Source organism: Podarcis filfolensis, assembly GCF_964270895.1.
Source record: "Podarcis filfolensis genome assembly, chromosome: 17".
NCBI lineage: Eukaryota > Metazoa > Chordata > Lepidosauria > Squamata > Lacertidae > Podarcis > Podarcis filfolensis.
Genome location: NC_139621.1, coordinates 326,623 through 347,592, shown reverse-complemented (window position 1 = coordinate 347,592; position 20,970 = coordinate 326,623). Strand labels below are relative to the sequence as shown.

General features: G+C 44.4%; 1 protein-coding gene across 33 annotated transcripts in view; it reads left to right on the top strand.

The window, feature by feature from the left end:
* Positions 1 to 20,970, top strand: part of LOC310752224 (methyl-CpG-binding domain protein 1-like) — a 149,551-nt gene that overhangs the window by 93,678 nt on the left and 34,903 nt on the right. For 29 of the 33 annotated variants that reach the window (XM_083592124.1, XM_083592138.1, XM_083592135.1 and 26 more), the window contains 4 exons: positions 10,239 to 10,454; positions 11,325 to 11,435; positions 12,257 to 12,376; positions 14,157 to 18,096. In XM_083592124.1, the coding sequence (XP_083448250.1) occupies positions 10,239 to 10,454; positions 11,325 to 11,435; positions 12,257 to 12,376; positions 14,157 to 14,618 (909 nt within the window). In that variant the 3' untranslated portion in view covers positions 14,619 to 18,096. Of the gene's footprint in view, positions 1 to 10,238; positions 10,455 to 11,324; positions 11,436 to 12,256; positions 12,377 to 14,156; positions 18,097 to 20,970 lie in introns of those variants that run through there. The other 4 variants (XR_014542873.1, XR_014542874.1, XM_083592133.1 and 1 more) reach the window with 1 other exon arrangement.

The window sequence follows — 20,970 nt, the reverse complement described above, 5'->3', positions numbered from 1 at the left end:
TATTCAACCTATTCATCAGCGACATGCGAGCACCCCTAGTCAACTCATCTCCAAGTACACACGCGCCTAGACTAGCGGATTACCGCTGCCCACTCCTTTTATATGCGGACGACGCGGTAATTCTATCCTATACACGTGTTGGACTAACCAGAGCTCTGAAGATCTTTGCCACGTATTGTCAACTCAATCAATTAACCATCAACCATGCCAAGTCCAAGATCCTGATCTTCTCCAGAAGCCGGAGATTATACAAATGGAAGCTTGGTGGGGCAAAAATAGAGCAAGTCCTAAAATTTCAATACCTAGGAGTCATTTTTCAATACAATTTGGGGTGGAAAGCTCACATTCAACACCTACTTAATAAGGCCAAAACCTTGTCATATGCGCTCCTCCGATTCTTTTTTTCGGACGGAGCTTTGCATGTTCCCTCGGCCCTAAAGGTGTTCAAGGCAAAAGTGGTTGCCGTGCTTGCTTATGCTGCCCCGCTCTGGGCCGTGATGACAGATCTTGCTCCCCTTGAGACTCTGCAAAGCCAATTCCTACGTCGGCTCCTAATGCTCCCCCTGTGCGTAAGCAACGCAGCCATGCGACTAGAATTGAAGGTCGCATCCCTAGAAACTTGCCTGTGGAAGCAAGTCTTCAATTACTGGTTATCATTGTGGCATAGATTACCAAACCATTACCTTGCCCAATGCTTATGGCGAGATGAATTCTCCAGCCTTTGGACTAGCAGAATTCATGCCAAACTCCTGAGTTATGGAATCTCTCCCTCAGATTCCCTAAAACTAGACCAAATCACTGCTCAGAGACTGATCCGCCAAAGACTGGATGACATCGATTTACAGCGAAATTATACGCTGGGGGGAGGTGTTTGTTCGCCCCAGAACATTGGTATCACTTTAACTTACTGCGTTCCATCATACCTCTCCTCCCTTTCGACTGTTGCACATAGACTGGCCTTCACCAAAGCGAGGTTTAACGTTTTTCCCTCCAATGTCCTGAGACATAGGTTCTCAAAGGGTCAAGCCCCCGCCGTGTGCGAATGTGATAAGGTGTCGCCGGAGTCGCTCCAGCACATTATGTTCACTTGCCCCTTGTTTAATGTGCTACGGGCAAATTTGTTGGGATCAATCATACAGAAACTAGAGGGTACCCCACCAAAATTCCACCTTGCCCAAATCTTGCAGGACAAGGATACCCACACGACCCTGAAGGTGGCTAGGTTCCTAGTTGCTGTCCTCTCCCAAAAGCGACGCCAAGGAGCTCTACAAGCTAATTAAGGCGTAGTATGCCTTTCCATTTTATAATATTTTATTGTTATAGTAGTGTTTTAGCGATTGCTTTTTTTTCTCCTTACGGCACAAGCTGTTATTTATGTGTTGTTTTACCTGTATGGGCCTATGGCCGTAATAAATGATATTCTATTCTATTCTAATACCTTTTTTAATCTATTAGCCAAAATATCAGCAAAAAATTTGTAATCCACATTAAGCAGGGATATGGGGTGGTAGTTCTTAAGCTGTGTCTTTTCAGACTCAGTTTTCGGTATAAGTGTAATGTAAGCTTCCTTCCACGACTCTGGCGCCTTTCCCCCCTCCAGAATTTCATTACAAACCTCCTTTAGTAGCTGAATTAACCAGTCTTTCAGAGATCTATAGTATTTGGAGGTAAGACCATCCGGTCCTGGAGATTTGCCCAACTGCATGTTCTGGATGGCACCTTCAACCTCCTGTTCTGTAATTTTGTGATTCAACATTATCTTATTTTCTTGAGAGATTTTTTGTAATCCATTTGTTCTTAAAAATTGGTCTAGATCAGTCTCTTTCTGTGGCCCTTGTGTGTATAGTTGTTTAAAATATCTCTGGAAGCACTTTCTAATCTCCAATGGATTCTGTATGTTCTTTCCTTCCACATCCAGATTTATAATGGTGTTTAATTTTTGTCTTTTTTTCATCTGCCAGGCTAGCAGTTTCCCACATCATGGAACCGTGTTTGGGACTATTTTGAATTGGGCGATGGTCTGCACCTACAGATCTGTAGACAGAATCTGGCGACCATCCAGGTCATCTTCTGATCTTTGCCCAACAGCAAAAGGTCAAATTTTTGCTTTTGCGGGAGGTCGGCGAGCCTCACCAGTAGGGGATCCATGATCTTACTACGTGCCTCTTTATAAAAGGGGCATCTGAAGAACAAGTGTTCTGGGCTTCCTATCTCTCCCAGTGGACAGGTGCAAAGTCTCTGAGCATACGGGACCCTTCTAAAGGCTCCATCCAGGACCGGTGAGGGAAGAGCCGAACTTCTGGCGAGTGTAAAGGCCCTTCTTGCATCCCTAGATACGAGAAAGAAGAGATATGCTGCCGGTGCGGCTATATCTCTCTCGATTTCTCAATTCTATAGTTGGGGCACCTTGCACAGTCCTGCTGTCTCTCGGTGTCTAATATTCTTTGCCTGACCGTAGCTTTTGCCTGGTCCAAACCCAGACTTAGAAGGGCTTGAGGGGCGAAACCCCTGCACTTGATTCCAAACTGAAGAAGATTCTAACCTCTGAAAAACTCCATACAATTTTAACTGACTTTGGGGGTAATCCTAGGCCTGAGGACCCAGTTTCCAAGTTTGAGAGCCTGCTCCAACAATTGAAACCCTATCTTTTTAATACCTACCACAGAAAAAAGACCAACTAAACCAGTAACATCAAATAAACCCTGGTTTGATCACACCTGCTTTGAGGCAAAGAATGGGAGAGGCATCTGGACCAGCCGGCAACATTCCAGGAGATGATGTTTAGGGCAGCAGTTGATTCTTGGGTTTTTAGATTCCAGGCTCTCATAGCTGTTTTCTGCCGCTGATTCCTCAGGTCCTTTGAGTTTGGCTTGAATGAGCCACGATGCGGAGGAATGGGGGAGCCTTTTAAGGGGAAGACTAATTTGGGGGTATTAATTTGTCCGTCCAGGCAGACACCCGCTGATACCTTATTTCATTCCTCTGCATGAATAGCTTTTAGGATTCCCAGGCAGTCCATGAAGATTGAGCCAATTCCCGGCGCTGGCACCACCAGTTCAACTTGTTGCGATTTGGATTGGGCTATTGGAGGGGGTATAGGAGAGCCCGTTTCTTCTGGACACAGATATCGACAAGTTGTCCATTCCTCGTTGGTTAAAGGCTTTGATTTGCAATTGATGTAATTAAATTCCATGGGAGGAGGCGGGGCTAGAGGTGGAAGTGACTTCCTTATGGTCGAAAGTCTTTCAATTAGTGCATCCTGGGAAAGTAGGATCTGCTCGAGGTAGGTTGTTAGGAGTTGTTCATCCTTTGAGGAGAAATCCTTTTCTAGCTTATTTGGTGAGGGCGGGGTTTTGCACAGCCTGTCAGGATGTTTAAGATTGCCAGCCTCTGGGTAGAGCGGCTTACCGTTTCCAGCGCTGTTGGATTCTGCAGTGCTGGTTTTGGTTTTTGGTCTAACTGGCCTATGTGCTCCTAGAAGTGGTGAAGAGTCTTTGATGTTTTCGAAGAAACGGTGCACAAGCAAGCCAGCCCTCAGGAAATTGTCTTTATTTGAAAGGGTCTGTTTAGTTGAGAGCCCGTCCTTAAAAGTCACGATAACCCTATTTTGGGCTGTATCATGAGGGAGGAATTTTACCTTGATGATATTTTCTGCTGTCACGAGGCCCCTGGTGACTATTCCGATTTTTTCGGGAATATTTACTTTTCTTTGAGCACATGATGGGTGTCCTCTATTTGTGGAAAGGCCTGCCCACAGGAGGACGAGGGGGAGGAGGACCATGGTTATCGGAATGTGAATGTATGGTTATTGGAATGTGAGTTTGACCTGGCAGGGCCCCCTGAGAGAATTGATGACAGACTGGCAGGCCTGTGGAAATCAATGGACAGACTGTGGGAATGTTCTGTACAGAGGTGTGGAAATGGCATCTGTCCTTTTTGTGATATGGCTCTTGGAGAAGCGTAAAATCCACACAGGATATGTTTGTTTTCAACCCGCTTGTGAAGACTATCAGAGATCACAAAGAAAGGAATATATGATAACAACAAGAAGATGAGGAAAATAACAAAGAGACTATCTGGACAGAACTGTGTAATTAAAGCAGCAGCAAGAGTGATGTTTGGATCCCTTTCGGAGCTCGAAATATGGGTACCGCCAACAAAATTTTAAAAATTTGGCTGTGTAATTTGGAACTAATGTGATTTGGAATTAATGTGATCTGATTGGCCTGTTAATAAAAAATATTTTTTTAAAAAAGAATTTCCTTTGGTTTCCCTATTTCCCCACTAGAGGGCGGTATGTGATCCGCTGGGGCGTGGGGCTTTTCCTCAGAGTGCTTTATTGGCATGCATGAGTTTGTGATTTTCTTTTGGGTTGTAGGAGCAGAGTTCTTTGTTGTTGTATTCTCCAGCAGCTTAAAGAGCTTCTGGAAATTCATTTTTTTAGTCCGGCAGGTCGGCGTTCCCTTTTGGCCTCTCAATTTGATGTTTTTGGTCTTCTTCATTTTTTGTGCTGAGCATTTTCTCTTTAAGGTCGGTTTCTTGGGACCAGGGGACCCTCCCTCCTGCTTCAGGATGAGAACAGAAATTGCGCAGCGGTGGCAGCGGGAGGCCCCATTAGCTAAAGTGGTGCTTCAGGTTAAGAACAGTTTCAGGTTAAGAACGGACCTCCAGAATGAATTAAGTTCTTAACCTGAGGTGCCACTGTATATCTTTCCATCTCCTTTTGATCTTCATCTTTTGCTTGATATAACCTCCTGTAAAGGTAAAGGGGCCCCTGACAATTAAGTCCAGTCGCTAACAACACTGAGGTTGCGGCGCTCATCTTGCTTTACAGGCTGAGAGAGCTGGCGTTTGTCCACTCCGCAGACAGTTCTTCCAGGTCATGTGGAGAGCATGACTAAGCCGCTTCTGGTGAACCAGAGCAGCACACGGAAACGCCGTTTACCTTCCCGCCGGAGCGGTACCTATTTATCTACTTGCATCGGGTGCTTTCAAACTGCTAGGTTGGCAGGAGCTGGGACTGAACAACGGGAGCTCACTCCGTCGCAGGGATTCGAACCGCCGACCTTTCAATCGGCAAGATCAAGCGGCACAGTAGTTTAACCCACAGCGCCGATAACTTCCAATAGTAGTTTGTAATTTTTTCACGTTTCCTTGGGTTCTTCTATCTATTACTTTCCCTTCCCCTATCAATTTCTCTTTTTGTTTTTTTTTTTTATTGCCAGGCAAGCATTCTGCCTGGCTTATTGCCAGATTCAAAAAAAATCTGCCTTAACATTTTTTCTTTTGTTCTGTTTTGTAATTCAGAATCATATAGAGCTGCGTCTGTAATATCTTGATATTTTGTTTTGGTATTTCGTTCTTCGGATTTTTAACAGGTTTATTTTCTTTTTCGCTTTTGTTGTTTAATTGTGTCCGACTCTTTGTGACCCCATGGACCAGAGCACACCAGGCGCTCCTGTCTTTCACTACCTCCCGCAGTGAGCACTTGGGGCCGATTTTCCTTCAGAATGGATAGGTTTGATCTTCTTGCAGTCTATGGGACTCTCAAGAGTCTCCTCCAGCACCATAATTCAAAAGCATCAATTTTTCGGTGATCAGCCTTCTTTATGGTCAAGCTCTCACTTCCATACATCACTACTGGGAAAACTATAGCTTTAACTATACGGACCTTTGTTGGCAAGGCAATATCTCTGCTTTTTAAGATGCTGTCTAGGTTTGTCATTGCTTTTCTCCCAAGAAGCAGGCGTCTTTAAACTTTGTGACTGCTGTCACCATCTGCAGTGATCATGGAACCCAAGAAAGTAAAATTTCTCGCTGGCTCCATTTCTTCCCCTTCTATTTGCCAGGAGGTGATGGGACCAGTGGCCATGATCATAGTTTTTTTATTTATTTATGTTGAGCTTCAGACCATATTTTGCACTCTCTTCTTTCACCTTCATTAAAAGGTTCTTTAATTCCTCCTCACTTTCTGCCATCAAGGTTTTGTCATCTGCATATCTGAGGTTGTTGATATTTCTTCCGGTAATCTTAATTCCGGCTTGGGATTCATCCAGCCCAGCCTTTCACATGATGAATTCTGCATATAAGTTAAATAAGCAGGGAGACAATATACAGCCTTGTCGTACTCCTTTCCCAATTTTGAACCAATCAGTTGTTCCATATCCAGTTCTAACTGTAGCTTGTTGTCCCACATAGAGATTTCTCAGGAGACAGATGAGGTGATCAGGCACTCCCATTTCTTTAAGAACTTGTTGACTGTGGTCGACACAGTCAAAGGCTTTTGTGTAGTCAATGAAGCAGAAGTAGATGTCTTTCTGGAACTCTCTAGCTTTCTCCATAATCCATCGCATGTTTGCAATTTGGTCTCTGGTTCCTCTGCCCCTTCAAAATACAGCTTGCACTTCTGGGAGTTCTTGGCCCACATACTGCTTAAGCCTGCCTTGTAGAATTTTAGTAATATCCAAGGCAACACGATGACCAAGTACAACAATGCAATATCAATATAAACTCTTTATATAGTCTATAAGGAACGTAGAACAATATGGGAAACCAAATAAACAGAAATCTTATAAGTCTCTGAAAGTCACTAAATGTGCACTGTTTATGGATTCTCTTAAAAACAGAACCAAATAAGCATAAGTCTTATAAGTCTCTGAAAGTCTTTGTAGACTATGCAAGTCTCTGAAAGAAGCAATGGGTCAGATTTTTATCTGATGAAAAAAATCTGTTAAAGCTTTGTTTTATGACATCCAACGTTACCAAAGTGGTCCGCAAACAGTCGTAGTGAACAGTGATTCCGGATATACCCACTGTTTCGTAGAATTCTTCTTCAGCACAGCAGAAGGATACAGAAATGCTCCATAAACCCATCTATACGGTGAATGGAATTGTATAACAACAATATCTATGGAGCAGTGGTCATAAAGTTATGTAAAGTTGTAGAATTTTAAGCATAAGCTTGCTAGCATGTGAAATGAGCGCAATTGTGTGATAGTTGGAGCATTCTTTGGCACTGCCCTTCTTTGGGATTGGGATGTAGACTGATCTTCTCCAATCCTCTGGCCACTGCTGAGTTTTCCAAACTTGCTGGCATATTGAGTGTAGCACCTTAACAGCATCATCTTTTAAAATTTTAAATAGTTCAGCTGGAATGTCATCACTTCCACTGGCCTTGTTATTAGCAGTGCTTTCTAAGGCCCATTTGACTTCACTCTCCAGAATGTCTGGCTCAAGGTCAGCAACCACACTACTTGGGGTGTACGAGACATCCACATCTTTCTGGTATAATTCCTCTGTGTGTTCTTACCACCTCTTCTTGATTTCTTCTGCTTCGGTTAGGTCCTTACCACTTTTTGTTTTTTATTATGGTAATCTTTGCACGAAATCTTCCTTTCATTTCAACTACCTGACATTCAGAAGACATCTAAAGGCAGCCCTGTTCAGGGATGTTTTTAATGTGTGACATTTTAGTGTATTTTTGGTCTTTGTGGAAGCCGCCCAGAGTGGCTGGGGAAACCCAGCCAGATGATGGGCAGGGTACAAATAAATTATTATTATTATTATTATTATTAATCTCCAATTTTCTTGAACAGATCTCTGGTTTTCCCTACTTTCTTCAGTTTACGCTTGAATTTTGCCATAAGAAGCTGATGATCTGAGCCACAGTCAGCTCCAGGTCTTGTTTTTGCTGACTATATAGAGCTTCTCCATCTTTTGCTGCAGAGAATATAATCAATCTGATTTCGATGCTGCCCAGCTGGTGATGTCCATGTGTAGAGTCGTCTCTTGTGTTGTTGGAAAAGAGTGTTTGTGATGACCAGCTTGTTCTCTTGACAGAACTCTATTAGCCTTTGCCCTGCTTCGTTTTGAACTCCAAGGCCAAACTTGCCAGTTGTTCCTTTTATCTTTTGATTCCCTACTTTAGCATTCCAATCCCCTATAATGAGAAGAACATTCTTCTTTGGTGGCATTTCTTGAAGGTGTTGTAAGTCTTCATAGAACTGGTCAATTTCAGTTTCTTCAGCACCAGTAGTTGGTGCATAAACTTAGATTACTGTGATGTTGAAAGGTCTGCCCTTGGATTTGTATCGAGATCATTCTTTCATTTTTGAGATTGCATCCCAGTACAGCTTTTGCCACTCTTTTGTTGACTATGACTATTTTCGCTTATCTCCTTCAAAATTTGTTCCAGTTTCCTTTCTTTCTCTCTTCTTTGGATTCTATTTTGTTGGATGAAAAAGCCTCGTATCACTGCTTTGCTTGCATCCCATACAGTATTTATATCGGTTCCCTGATTTAAGTTGTTATCAAAATATTCTCTTAAAGTCACCCTCACCTTTTCTAATACTTTATCATTATTTAAGACATTTTCATTAATTCTCCATTTTGTTGTTTTCCTTCCTTCTTTTATTTCCATTGTAGTTGGGTTGTGGTCAGATACTGTTTTTGACTGAATTACTGCTTTCTTTATTTTCAGTAATAAGTTTTTTGAAACCCAAATTGTATCAATTCTCCCTGCAGAATTTTTTTGCTTCTGAATAATGTGTAAATTGTTTGTCATTTGGGTGTTTAACTCACCATGCATCTTGAAGGTTGAAATTTTCTACTAGTTGAAAGAAAGTTAGCAGTAGTCTCCCTTCTTTACTTTCTTTCTCTTGTGTTGTCCTGTCCATATTAAGTGAGGTAACACCATTTAAATCTCCTAATCAAATGATCTTTTCATCACTATAATCCAGCAGTTTATCCTCCAATTTTTGGTAAAATTCCGACTTCTTTTCGTTTGGTGCCTAGATTCTGACAATATTTTTTCCTTTTTGATACACCACTTTTATCGCCATCATTCTCCCTTCTTCATCCTTAAATAAGGGTTCCGGCTTTAATCTTGAGTTTGCGTATATAACTACACCTCTTTTCTTTACAACATCTGATGAAATAAATTCATCACCTAGTTTTAAATTCAATATTCAATATATTTTTAAAACGCTATTTAAAAAGCATTTTCACAGCGTTTTTTTATATATGTCTAGATTCCACCTTGTTCTCACGACTGTTGAGAGTCGTTAGCTTAGATCCCTTTATACCAGTTTTATGGGGGAACTAGTTCATCAGCAGGCTCGAATGGTGAAATGGAATTTCCATGTTCAGAGGCAGTACCTCTCCAAGTACCAGGTGCTGTGGACAAACAGCAGGGGAAGGCTGCTCGTGAGTTGCTCTGGGCGCCTGCCTGGCAATAATAATAATAATAATAATTTATTATTTGTACCCCGCCCATCTGGCTGGGCTTCCCCAGCCACTCTGGGCGGCTTCCAAAAAATATTAAAATCCTCTAATACATCAAACATTAAAAGCTTCCCTAAATAGGGCTGCCTTCAGATGTGAGAATAATGCAATTGCCAGCCTGGCAGACCAGTTTCCAGGTGCTCATGGGCTGCAATTCCCATCCCCTTAGCAGCACACCCATGTGGTGCTGGGGCTGATGGGACTTCTAATATGAAACTGGGGGGGGGGCAGGAGGCCATATAGCCCCCATTAGGAAACACTGGTTTAGTCCATAGAAGTGAACCTGGTCAGATAAAGCATGCATTCCTGTGGTGCACAGGTTGAAACAAGTTTTCTTTGGGTCCTCCTTGGATGCACAGGAGCAGGAGTGAGTGCAAAGATTCTCAGGTACTCTGCTTAAAGAAATTCTGTGTTGTGGGGGCAGAAAGGGGGGGCTGGTTCTGCAAGCTGAATGAAATTACACAAATGAATCAAATGAATTTGCTTCACATTGGCCACAGAGGGCAGGCATACTCTACATACTCTAGATGTAGAGTATAGGAGCATCCTCCCAACTCCAGTGACTGGAAGCAATGCTTTTATCAATGCCTCTGGTATTTTAAAGCTTTAATCTCTGTAGCCATAGGGGTTGAAATCTTCATGATGCCTAATTCTGTACCTGGCACCCAAATGCCACAGTGGTTTGATGCAAAGACACCTGGAAGACACCTGTCATACCTCAGTAGCAGAGCAGAGACTGTGCTTGCAGTAAGATCCAGGTTCCCTCCCTGGAATCTCCAGTTAAAAAGATCCAATGACAGCTGATGAGGAAGTGGCTGCCCATCTCGGCCACTGACAGTCAGAGCAGACCATGCTGGACTAGATGGGCACACTGGGTCTAAGGCCACTTCCTGTGTTCCTAATCTGAACCTGCCCCTTCTCCTCTCCCTCCTGCCCCGGACCCCTTGTTGCTGCAGGAGTCTCCTTCAAGCAGGGAACAGATGCATTTGCCCAGGTTGCAGGGCCCAGAGGAGCCGGAACAGCAGCCAGTAGTGAAGTGGAAGAAAGAGCCAGAGATGAGTGGCTCAATTTTGGCCCAGGACTTGGCTAAGGACTGCCCCATCCTGCCGCATGTCAAAGAGGAGTCAGAAGTACCTCGACACCCCACCCCACCCTCTCAAGTCCTGGTGAAGGTGAGTGAGTGCGTTCTCTCTTGATCCTTCCTCTCCTGACAGTTGAAATGCCCAATACTGAAGCATTTCTTACACGGAGCACCGGATCCTTTTTGTGGAAACAAAGTCTTGAAGTTCTAAAGACTTGACAAATAAGCTCGGTGAACCTCCTTTGGGGAGGACGTTGCAGAGGACAAATGTCAGCATTCAGATAGTCTGGCTCTTTATTCACATGTCAGGATAGAGGGCTCCAAATCAAGGAAAGATCCCCCTTCTCCCACACCACCACCCACTGCTTTGCCAAACAGCAGGAATTAAGCTTCCAAAAACCTAACTCCGGGAGCTGCCCAGACCTTGAGACATGCCTCATCCTGTTCCTCCTTGGCTGCAACCCTGCAGGCAAAAAGGGGGAATTCTTCCCCAGTAGGCTCAGTGACCCAGCAGCCTGGACACTGAATTTAGAACTCAATGTCCGTCCCCGTCCCCCCGCTTAATAACTCAGACCAATCATTTTTAGCAGCAGAAATTATTTGCAGTAGTAAAGGAACAGCAAAAGAGCATCTTGGAGGTTTGGGGTGCTCTTCAGAGTTGATGTAGAGGGCTGGAAGAAAGGTGAAGTCCCATCCCTGCATTGTTGGGATTTTGCCTCTTGTTTTTCAAATGTATGGTGGGGAGGTTGCAGAGAGGCTTCTTGTCCTGTGCAGTGCATGTGGCTCCTTCTGTTGCCCATTTATTCTGACAAACAAAGCTACTAATATAGCAAAACAGGGATTGAACCATAGGAACCATTGTAAGTGAGCGTGTGGAGTGAGAGCACATTCCACATCTGTACAGAATGAAGCGCATAGCCTTTAATACACTCTCTTTACGTGCCCTCATGTTTCTGCATAGCAATCCGAGACCAGACTACCTGCTGTCAACCTCCTCATTGCCACCTCTCCCGTTGACAAACAGGAGCATGCGGAACCGGAGGGGGACTGTCGGCCATCGAATGATTCTCGGGTAAGCCCACATTTTCTTCCCGCCCGCTGACCTCGAATGTTCCTGCTTTTGGCTCATAAAACTTTAAAGCACCGCTCTTTTTAGTGTTTTTAATACAGCTTGGAATCAGGGTGGTGACTTTCATCAGAAGGTTTCCAAATGCTGTTGTTATGTTAAAAGAGATTCAGTATACCAAAAAAGAAATATGAAATCCTAACACCTGGGCTGTAGGGCTTGAGTGTTCAAAATCACCAGTGGTGTGTGCCTCCTTCCCAAATATTGCTGTTTTTATTCTTTATATATATATTTATACCCCACCTTTTTTCCTGATGGAACTCTGGGTGGCTTGCAGATAAAAACAAGAATTGCTAAAAACATAGAAGCTAGTTTTGATCCTTGGGTTCCTACACTATCACAACCACTCCTTTGTTTTGGACATCTCCACAAAATGCTTGTTTAGTCCCTTCCTTCCATACTTCCAGTATGGAAAAGCCCACAACTATTGTTACTCCTCCCCCATTTTTTAATGCATGAAGCTTAATCTAAACTTAATATGGTTAATTGCCAAGGCTGTTAGTCACATTGGCTGCAGTCATGACTTGGTAAGGACAATGTCACAAAGAACTGAGCACCACAGCAAGTTGACCACAAATTCATCCTGGCCTTGTGCTGCAGCAGATGTAAAAAGAGTTGCTGCCAGCAACGAAAACATTTCTAGCCTTGTATCTTAATATCACCACTGTCCATGGTCTCCCATCCTTCCCTGTATGTCAAGTGGTGCTGTTCGCTCTGTGGGAAGTTTCTGAATATTAAAAAGCTCCATGTCTTTTCCTTTCCTCCAGGTCTCAGCAGGACTTCCCCAGTGTAAGAGGGGGCGGGGAGCGCAGGGCAAGGAGCTGGTGGTTCTGGATGATGAAGATGACGAAGAAGTGGAGCACCTGCAGCAATTACGTCCACCAGTAGTGAGTGATTAAGTTGTTTGGGGCAACTGGTAAGATCCCTGGGCTCTTTGACTTAGGGAGAAGAGAAGGCTTACTTTGTAGAACTGGACTCTGTTCCACATGCTGGCAGGAACAATGCAGTGAGTGTGGCAGGCATGGAGGGAGAGGTCTTCTGGTGCAATTTATACGGCACCCCCATTGCAAAAACCACATGGAGATATTTGTAGGTTCATGCCATTTGCAGATGTGTGATATAGTTTGAGATTGATTTATCTATCTAAAATATTTCTCTACTGCCCTTGAATTCAGAATGTCTGGCGCCTTTTGTGATAGCTAATAAGAAAGGCAATTAGAAAAGCAATTAAGCAGTAAATGACCTCAAAAAGACCTGATCTCAAAATGACCGCAATAAGTGGTCAAAAGTCTTTGCCAGGCGCTTAAGAGATGCTGGTGTAGGGGCCAGGCAAGCCTCCCTGGAGGGCAGGGAGGGGGGGTTGAATTGCATAAGCAAGACACCACTGCAGCAAGGGCCTCTTCCCCATGGGAGGAACTCTGAAGAACATCTCAGTGTCTGAGCAGGCTTAATGGGAGAAGTCAAGGTCCAGGTCTCAGGGCATATAGAGCTTTAAAACAGGGATGGGGAACCTGTGGCTCTCAAAATTTCGGTGGAATACAACTCCCATCATCCCTCACATACAGCATGGCTGTAGCTGATGGGAGTTGTAGTTCAACAATCTGTAGAAGATCACAGATTCCCCATCCCTGCTGTAAAGATAAGCACCAGTACTTTAAATTGTGCTCAGAAATGGACCAGACTGAGTGAATCTCTTGAAGCCTTAGATAGATACGTTTCTAACGTCTGTTCCTAGTAAATAGCTTAACAGCCGTGTTTTGAACTAACTGCAGTTTCCATGCGCCAGATAGTACTAAAATGTGTTCTAACATGGAAGTTTTCAGGGCAGGGCTAAAGCTTGGCTTTCTCTTTGGAGAAGAGATTTCAGCTGTCACACCACTCTTGGCCAGTGGAGGATGATCTGTGCCACTGAGAGCACTTGGGCTTCTAGTGACAACAGTGTGGCTGGATGAGCACCTGCAGATTGCAAGCCTTATCAGGGGGAGTGCAGTCCCTGCTAGATTTGGTGGAACATGACCTTCCTGGACAGAGATGCCACCCACTGACATTACTTCAGCTTTGTTGTGACCAGTCGATTATTGCAGATGGGGGAATCATCTCTTGCAACGACGCATTTTTCACCTCCTGAACCCGGACAGAAAACTACCTTCTGCTCGGCGGAATAAGCCAAGGGCAAGGATTGAGAGGGCAAGTGTTAGGCCATAGTCCTTTGGGTCCCCTGTCCACATCCTCAGGAGCATGGTCTCTAGATGGTGCTCTAGACACATCCGTAGGCTGAATTACTGAGATCCCTTAGCCAAGTCTTCTGCCTCTTCTGTAAACAGAAATGTATCACTTTCTATGAAATATTTTGCTCTGCACCCATAGCACTGTCACACAACTGGAAATGCATCTGGAATTCAGGGGACTAGGTAGTATCTGTTGTGAATGGGGGGAAATGGCAACTCATGTAGGGATTTTTGGGTGGCAGGAGTGCTGGGTTTGGGGGCAGTTGCATACTGCCCCCTTTTCCATCGGAGTCCCAAACTTTGAGCCGGTAAGTGAAACGAAGCACATTTTGCTACAGCCCTCAAAAAACAGCTCAACTCATGGGGGCCACGTTGCTCATGTGTTGTGAAGGAGAGAGGGAGATGGTATGAAGCCATTCTTTTGTCTCTCCTTCCACAGATAATGGAGATTTATAGCCTGGGTGGTGCGCAGCCCCTTGCCCAGTTGGACAGCGTCCTGCATGAGTTCTTGGCTGAGCTGAATGAGATCCCTCTCCCTGCTCACTGGGAGGTGCTGTCTCCGCTTTGCGGCCCTGACCTGCGTCTCGTCCAGCGCTCAGAACACTCCACCATGTCCTCAGCTGTCATCTACATCCGCCCAGGCCTCTTCTTCCATGTGGTGGTGCGAAACCTGCCCGTGCCCCCTGAGCACGAACTCTATGCCAGCCACCCTGCCCGCCTCACCACGGTGGACGAGGTGGTGGAACTCATCTGCGACCTGGAGGCCTATCGGCTCTGCTCTGGTTGGCCTGCAGGCTGGCACGCTGGTGAACGCTCCGAGGCCTGTGACGTTCTTGTCTATTCTGGTTGCTGCCCACAGTGCCGGCTCAACCCTTGGCCATCAGGGAGAGGCACTCGCTGAGAACTGAGTTGGGAGGGGGGATTTGGGAAGAGGACTTGGCCCTGTGGGGCAGTGAATGGAAAGAGGTTTTATTTTGACACTGGAAATGGCTTGGAATATCTAAAGGGATCATTCCTTGCCATAAATAGCTTTATATTTTTTTCTCTCTTGTTCAGTAGCTTGGCACAGAAAGTCCCATTCCTCTTGTTGTCTTCTGCCTCTCTCTACTGGTGAGCTGCTTCTGTGTTTCTGGCACAGAGAGACATTCCTCTCAGAGACTCGATTCCTGTCTTCAGTCGCTTGCTTGTCTCCTGCCAGAGAGTTGCAGTGGGAGCTCAGGGTCCATTGCCGTAGCCTGTGCTGCTCCCAGTTCCCTGTGCTGGTACAGCCTCCCAGGTTGATGTGGAGGCAGCTTATGTATCAGTGTGGACCTTTCTGTCCATTGCTCCCATTTGCCTGCCCCGCTCAATTTAGCATTGTCCTGGCGACTCCTAGACCTGCAGTATGGTCATCTCCAAACACAGGAAGCGTGGGATTTAAGCAAAGCATCTCTTTTGCTATCTCCCCCTCTCTCTAAAAAAAAAGTTCCTCTGGCTGGGACCTGCCCCTTCCTGCCCCAGATCCAGCTAAAACTTGGAATTGCCACTTCAGGCATGTCTTTCCTTTGCTTCAAGGTTGCTGAGTTCAGATGAGTTATTCTGTTTCTGAGGACCAGGAAGATTTTTGTTTCGGGCAGCGGGAAAGACTAAATGGATGTCGCTGGAGTGGAGGCTGAGAGATTCTGGGCTGTCCTGTTCAGGGAAAGTTCTACAGAAGCCATGTCACTTGCTGACTCCTGGTTTTGTCTTGTGTCTTCCTTCAGTGTGGTGGTGGTGGCAGCAGCAAATGCCCCATAGCCTTTCCCTTGTTCCTCTCACCGTCAGTTTTTGTGTGTGTGCTGCTTTTCCCTCAGAAGAAAATAATGAAAGTATTCGGGGGGGGGGGAATAAATCAGAACTGGTCTCTATTTTTTTTAATGTATTAAATTTTTTAATAAGCAAGCTCTGCTTTGGTTTCCATGTCTCCCTTCAGGTGAGAACAGGGGTGGTGAAGCTGTTGCCTGGATCCTGCTCACCAACCACTTCCAAATCGCCTGCCCGCCCCTGTCTCTGCAGGTCCCTTTTCAGACTCAGGTGCATCCCCATTGCTTAAGAGGTCTTGATACTCAGGAAACTGGAAGTAGCCCTCCTTTCTTGTTCCTGAGCACTAAGACCTTCTCATAGAAGCACTGCACTAGTGGGAGATGACATGCCTTGGAAAGGTAAAAAGGTGGGGCTTTATTCCCCATCACGGGGCGGGGGGTGGGGAGGGTAGAAAGGGAAGAGAGGTTTGGGAAAAGTGAAGAGCAAACCGTAATGTGACACATCCCTACTGACAAATGCACACTTCATTTGCAGAATTCCAAACTCCTCTATTTTGGAATGCTTTGTTTTTAGGAGCAGGCTTCCAGTCACCATGGAAGGACCAGAAGAATGTCTTCCATGTCCTGATCTCTTGTGTGCATATCATGTGGCCTTTGGGGGGCGTTCAACGGCATTGGAGGGGCCTCATGACTCCTTGCCACCTGGTGCTGCCTTCCTCCTCCCAAAGTTTTTGGGGGGCTGGCTGCTGTTTTGCCATTGCTGGTGCCCAGAAAATAGTTGCCCACTGCTGAGACTTTTGGACAGGGATGGGAAAGCTGTAGCCATCCAAATGTTATGGGACTGCAGCTCCCTTCAGCCCTGTCTATTGGCCCTGAGGGCTGGAGCTGAGGCCAGTTGAAGTCCAACAGCAGCTGGAGGAGCACAGCTTCTTCATCCTTGCATAAGCACTTTTTCCACACTTGGCTTCCAGGCAAGCTTGAGTCTTACAACACAAAATTGATCATTTGTTGGCTTCAGGATATGCTGCCAATAGGAGAGTGTCTGCGTGTGTGTCTGTTTGTTTGTTTGTTTGTTTGTTTGTTTGTTTGTCTGTATGCCTCATGTTCTCTCCCCCCCACTCACCTCCCCAGAGCTTGAATAGAAAATGGGCTCTTGCATAAAGAGACACCAGAACCAAGGTATCCCAAATAATGCTCTAAAAGTAATGAGCAGAGCACCCTGTCTCCTTTCCTGAAGGATGTTTGTCCCATTTCAGAACCAGTGGACCTACTGTCCACTGAGTATGTGGCCAGAGTATGTAGCAGAAGTAGGAAGGGCTGGCCAGAACTATGGATACCCTCGCTTAACAAATGAAAATAAAAAGTAGCCTAACTATAAAGCAGATGTGTACATCTGTGTTGTTCAGCTTCTGCTATTTACAGAAATGATTTCTTCCTTGAGTACTTTAACTCTTACAGCTGGGGAAAGAAGTGTTAAGTGAGGTATGGAATGCACATTCCCATTTCATCTGCTTTTAAAACCCCTTTTAGTCCAGCTGTACTTGCAACCATTGCCTTGTCTACTCATTAAAGAAGAGAACTAGTGAGAAGATCAAGACATACGTGGCAAGTCTGCTTACACATCTGAATTCAGTGGCTTCCTCCAACTGCTGTCGACAGCATTTCAAACTTGTGTCCAGCAGTTGGAAGTCCAGAGCAGTAGAGTGGAAGGACCTTTCTTAGGGGATGGGCTACATTTCCTTGAGGGAATCTTTGGGGATCACATTGGGGGTAAGGCCAGAACTGGCAATGTGCCCATTTGCTTTCTGCCACCCCTTTCCCCCTTCACCATTTCTGTTCCAAATCCACACCCACCACCTGATGCAGCAATTAGGCTTAGGAAAAAATACCCCATTTGCCAATTAGAATTTTTTAAAGAATCGCTATACAAGAGAGAGTTCTGCATCCAGCACTGATTTCAGTATTTACATTGTGTCCCATTTTATTTCTTCATTGTAAAGTGTATTTGCTTGAGGTCTCACATAAATTTTCGGCTTGGACAAAGGGTGAGTGTTAAATTATTTCTTCCCTCACTTTGACATCTTGAACCCGTCACTCAGACAACCAAGGAAAATAGATGTGATCTATGCGTTGTTTTTTTATTACATTTCTATACTCCTTTCTTCCGAGGAGCTCACAGGAGCATAGCCACTTCTCCCATCACCTCCATTTTATCTCACAATAACCCTGGGAGGGAGGGAAAGAAGTAGGTCAGGCTGAGATGCAGTGAGTGGCCCAAGGTCATGCGTAGAATGGCTGTGGTGGATGGAGTGGAGAGAATATTAAATGGGTGCAGCACAACTGTAAGAGCAAAGGAAAAGATAAACCACATAACTCCCAAAAGCAAACTGCTTAGCAGAAGCAAAGAATAATTCTATAAGGTCAAGTCATAATTTATTTGAAGAGCCATAAGGCGAAGGCACTTAAACTGCTGGCCAGAATAGAGGAGGAAGGGGCAAAGTGTGGCCCTTAAATGTCAACAACACCAGCAAGTACCACTTGATTGCAATTGTTATCTTAATTCAGTTTTGCACTCATATTAAAATATTTTCAAAACAACCAGTTGCTTAGTCATACCTTATTTTCTTTAGTGCCACATCATGCTTAAAACCAAAATAAATATCCAGATCCTGCACCCGTTTCACCTCTGATTGTGAACTTCAGTCTTGCTGTGATGTGACTTGCTTCAGACACCCCTCCTTGAACCCCCTTTTTGTTTTAGGCAAAACATCTTGTACTCATAATCTTACACTTTGGTCTGCTTCCACAGATTTCTGGGAGCGCACACACAGGGAGCCCTGTGGAGAGTACTTGGGGGGGGGGAGGTAAGTGGAGAAAGTAATCAAATGAAGCTAGGATGTAGATTATTCTTTCTGGAAGCAAATTACTTAAGGCCTAGATTCAACTAACCTGCATGCTAGCAGAACATCTTCCTTGCATTCAGTCCCCATTTTTTCCAAGTAGAGCTCAGAATGTCCCCTATTTGAGACTCTGGAGACCTGCTGCCAGTCACTGTAGTTAATACTAAGCTTGGGCCAGTGCCTTAGTATAATGCAGCTTGCAATCTAATTGTTTCACTTTATTGTGCACTTGTCAGCCCTCATCTGGTTCACTGTGTCTGGTTTTGGGTGCCATGCATTAAAAACACATTGCGAAACTATACTAGAAAGTTAGCAGGGGGTGGCACCAAAGTGCAAATGACCGCAAGTTCTCGGTTCCTTTGGGGGCAGCTGTAAGTTTTCACAATGTTAACTTGGTTAACTACCGGTATATATTTTTGGCTAAAAATGCAGGAAGTGGAGGGCTCCTCTAAGTGTCAGACAAGGTGCATTGCTAATGGGGGATTTCCTCCCAATGCAAATGCCAGTTCCAGAGGGATTTTATCAGGAATGCTGCAAGGGAGGAAGGACTTCAATTCCCCATGCCCACTGCAGTCCAGCTGATGGAATTTCTATTCTAAAAAAAACCTTGGATGTTAAAAGACAACACCTAATTTAGCCCTCAAGGCGCAGGTACTGGATAAATATCACCATGGCTATATTTATATCCAATAAAACTAAATTAGCAAACAAGAAGTTTTCAAGTTTATTTTTGATGCTGTGTGTTTAATATGAAGTCAGTGATGGTTACAAAATTATTTTTCAGAGATTGTTACCTTGCCTTATTTATAAACAGTTTTATAATGAACCACTTGCATGTATATTTATATAAGGTGATTTAATAAGATTATGGAAAAAGCTAGAGAGTTCCAGAAAAACATCTGCTTATGCTTCATTGACTACGCAAAAGCCTTTGACTGTGTCGACCACAGCAAACTATGGCAAGTTCTTAAAGAAATGGGAGTGCCTGATCACCTAATCTGTCTCCTGAGAAATCTCTATGTGGGACGAGAAGCTACAATTAGAACTGGATATGGAACAACTGATTGGTTCAAAATTGGGAAAGGAGTACGACAAGGCTGTATATTGGAGACACCACATTAAGAGAGACGTACCCAACCAGTTGAATGCTAAAGTAGGGAGTAAAGAGATAAAAGGAACAACTGGCAAGTTTGGCCTTGGAGTTCAAAACAAGGCAGGGCAAAGAGTTCTGCCAAGATAACAAGCTGGTCATCACAAACACTCTTTTCCAACAACACAAGAGACGACTCTACACATGGACATCACCAGATGGGCAGCATCGAAATCAGATTGATTATATTCTCTGCAGCCAAAGATGGAGAAGCTCTATACAGTCAGCAAAAACAAGACCTGGAGCTGACTGTGGCTCAGATCATCAGCTTCTTATAGCAAAATTCAAGCTTAAACTGAAGAAAGTAGGAAAAACCACTGGGCCGGTAAGATACAATCTAAGTCAAATCCCTTATGAATACACAGTGGAAGTGAGGAACAGGTTTAAGGATTTAGATTTGGTGGACAGAGTGCCTGAAGAACTATGGATGGAGGCTCGTAACATTATACAGGAGGCAGCAACTAAAACCATCCCAATGAGAAGGAAATGCAAGAAAGCAAAGTGGCTGTCCAACGAGGCCTTACAAATAGCGGGGGAGAGAAGGCAAGCAAAATGCGAGGGAGATAGTGAAAGATACAGGAAATTGAATGCAGATTACCAAAAAATAGAAAGGAGAGACAAGAAGGCCTTCTTAAACGAGCAATGCAAAGAAATAGAGGAAAACAATAGAATGGGAAAAACCAGAGATCTGTTCAAGAAAACTGGAGATATGAAAGGAACATTTCGTACACAGATTTCCATAATAAAAGACAAAAGTGGAATGGACCTAAGAGAAGCAGAAGACATCAAGAAGAGGTGGCAAGAATACACAGAGGAACTATACCAGAAAGAAATGGATGTCTCGTATACCCCAGGTAGTGTGGTTGCTGACCTTGAGCCAGACATCCTGGAGAGTGAAGTCAAATGGGCCTTAGAAAGCACTGCTAATAACAAGGCCAGTGGAAGTGATGGTATTCCAGCTGAACTATTTAAAATTTTAAAAGATGATGCTGTTAAAGTGCTACACTCAATATGCCAGCAAATTTGGAAAACTCAGCAGTGGCCAGAGGATTGGAGAAGATCAGTCTACATCCCAATCCCAAAGAAGAGCAGTGCCAAAGAATGCTCCAACTACCGCACAATTGCACTCATTTCACACACTAGCAAGGTTATGCTTAAAGTTCTACAAGGCAGGCTTAAGCAGTATGTGGACCGAGAACTCCCAGAAGTGCAAGCTGGATTTCGAAGGGGCAGAGGAACCAGAGACCAAATTGCAAATATGCGCTGGATTATGGAGAAAGCTAGAGAGTTCCAGAAAGACATCTACTTCTGCTTCATTGACTATGCAAAAGCTTTTGACTGTGTCGACCACAGCAAACTATGGCAAGTTCTTAAGGAAATGGGAGTGCCTGATCACCTCATCTGTCTCCTGAGAAATCTCTA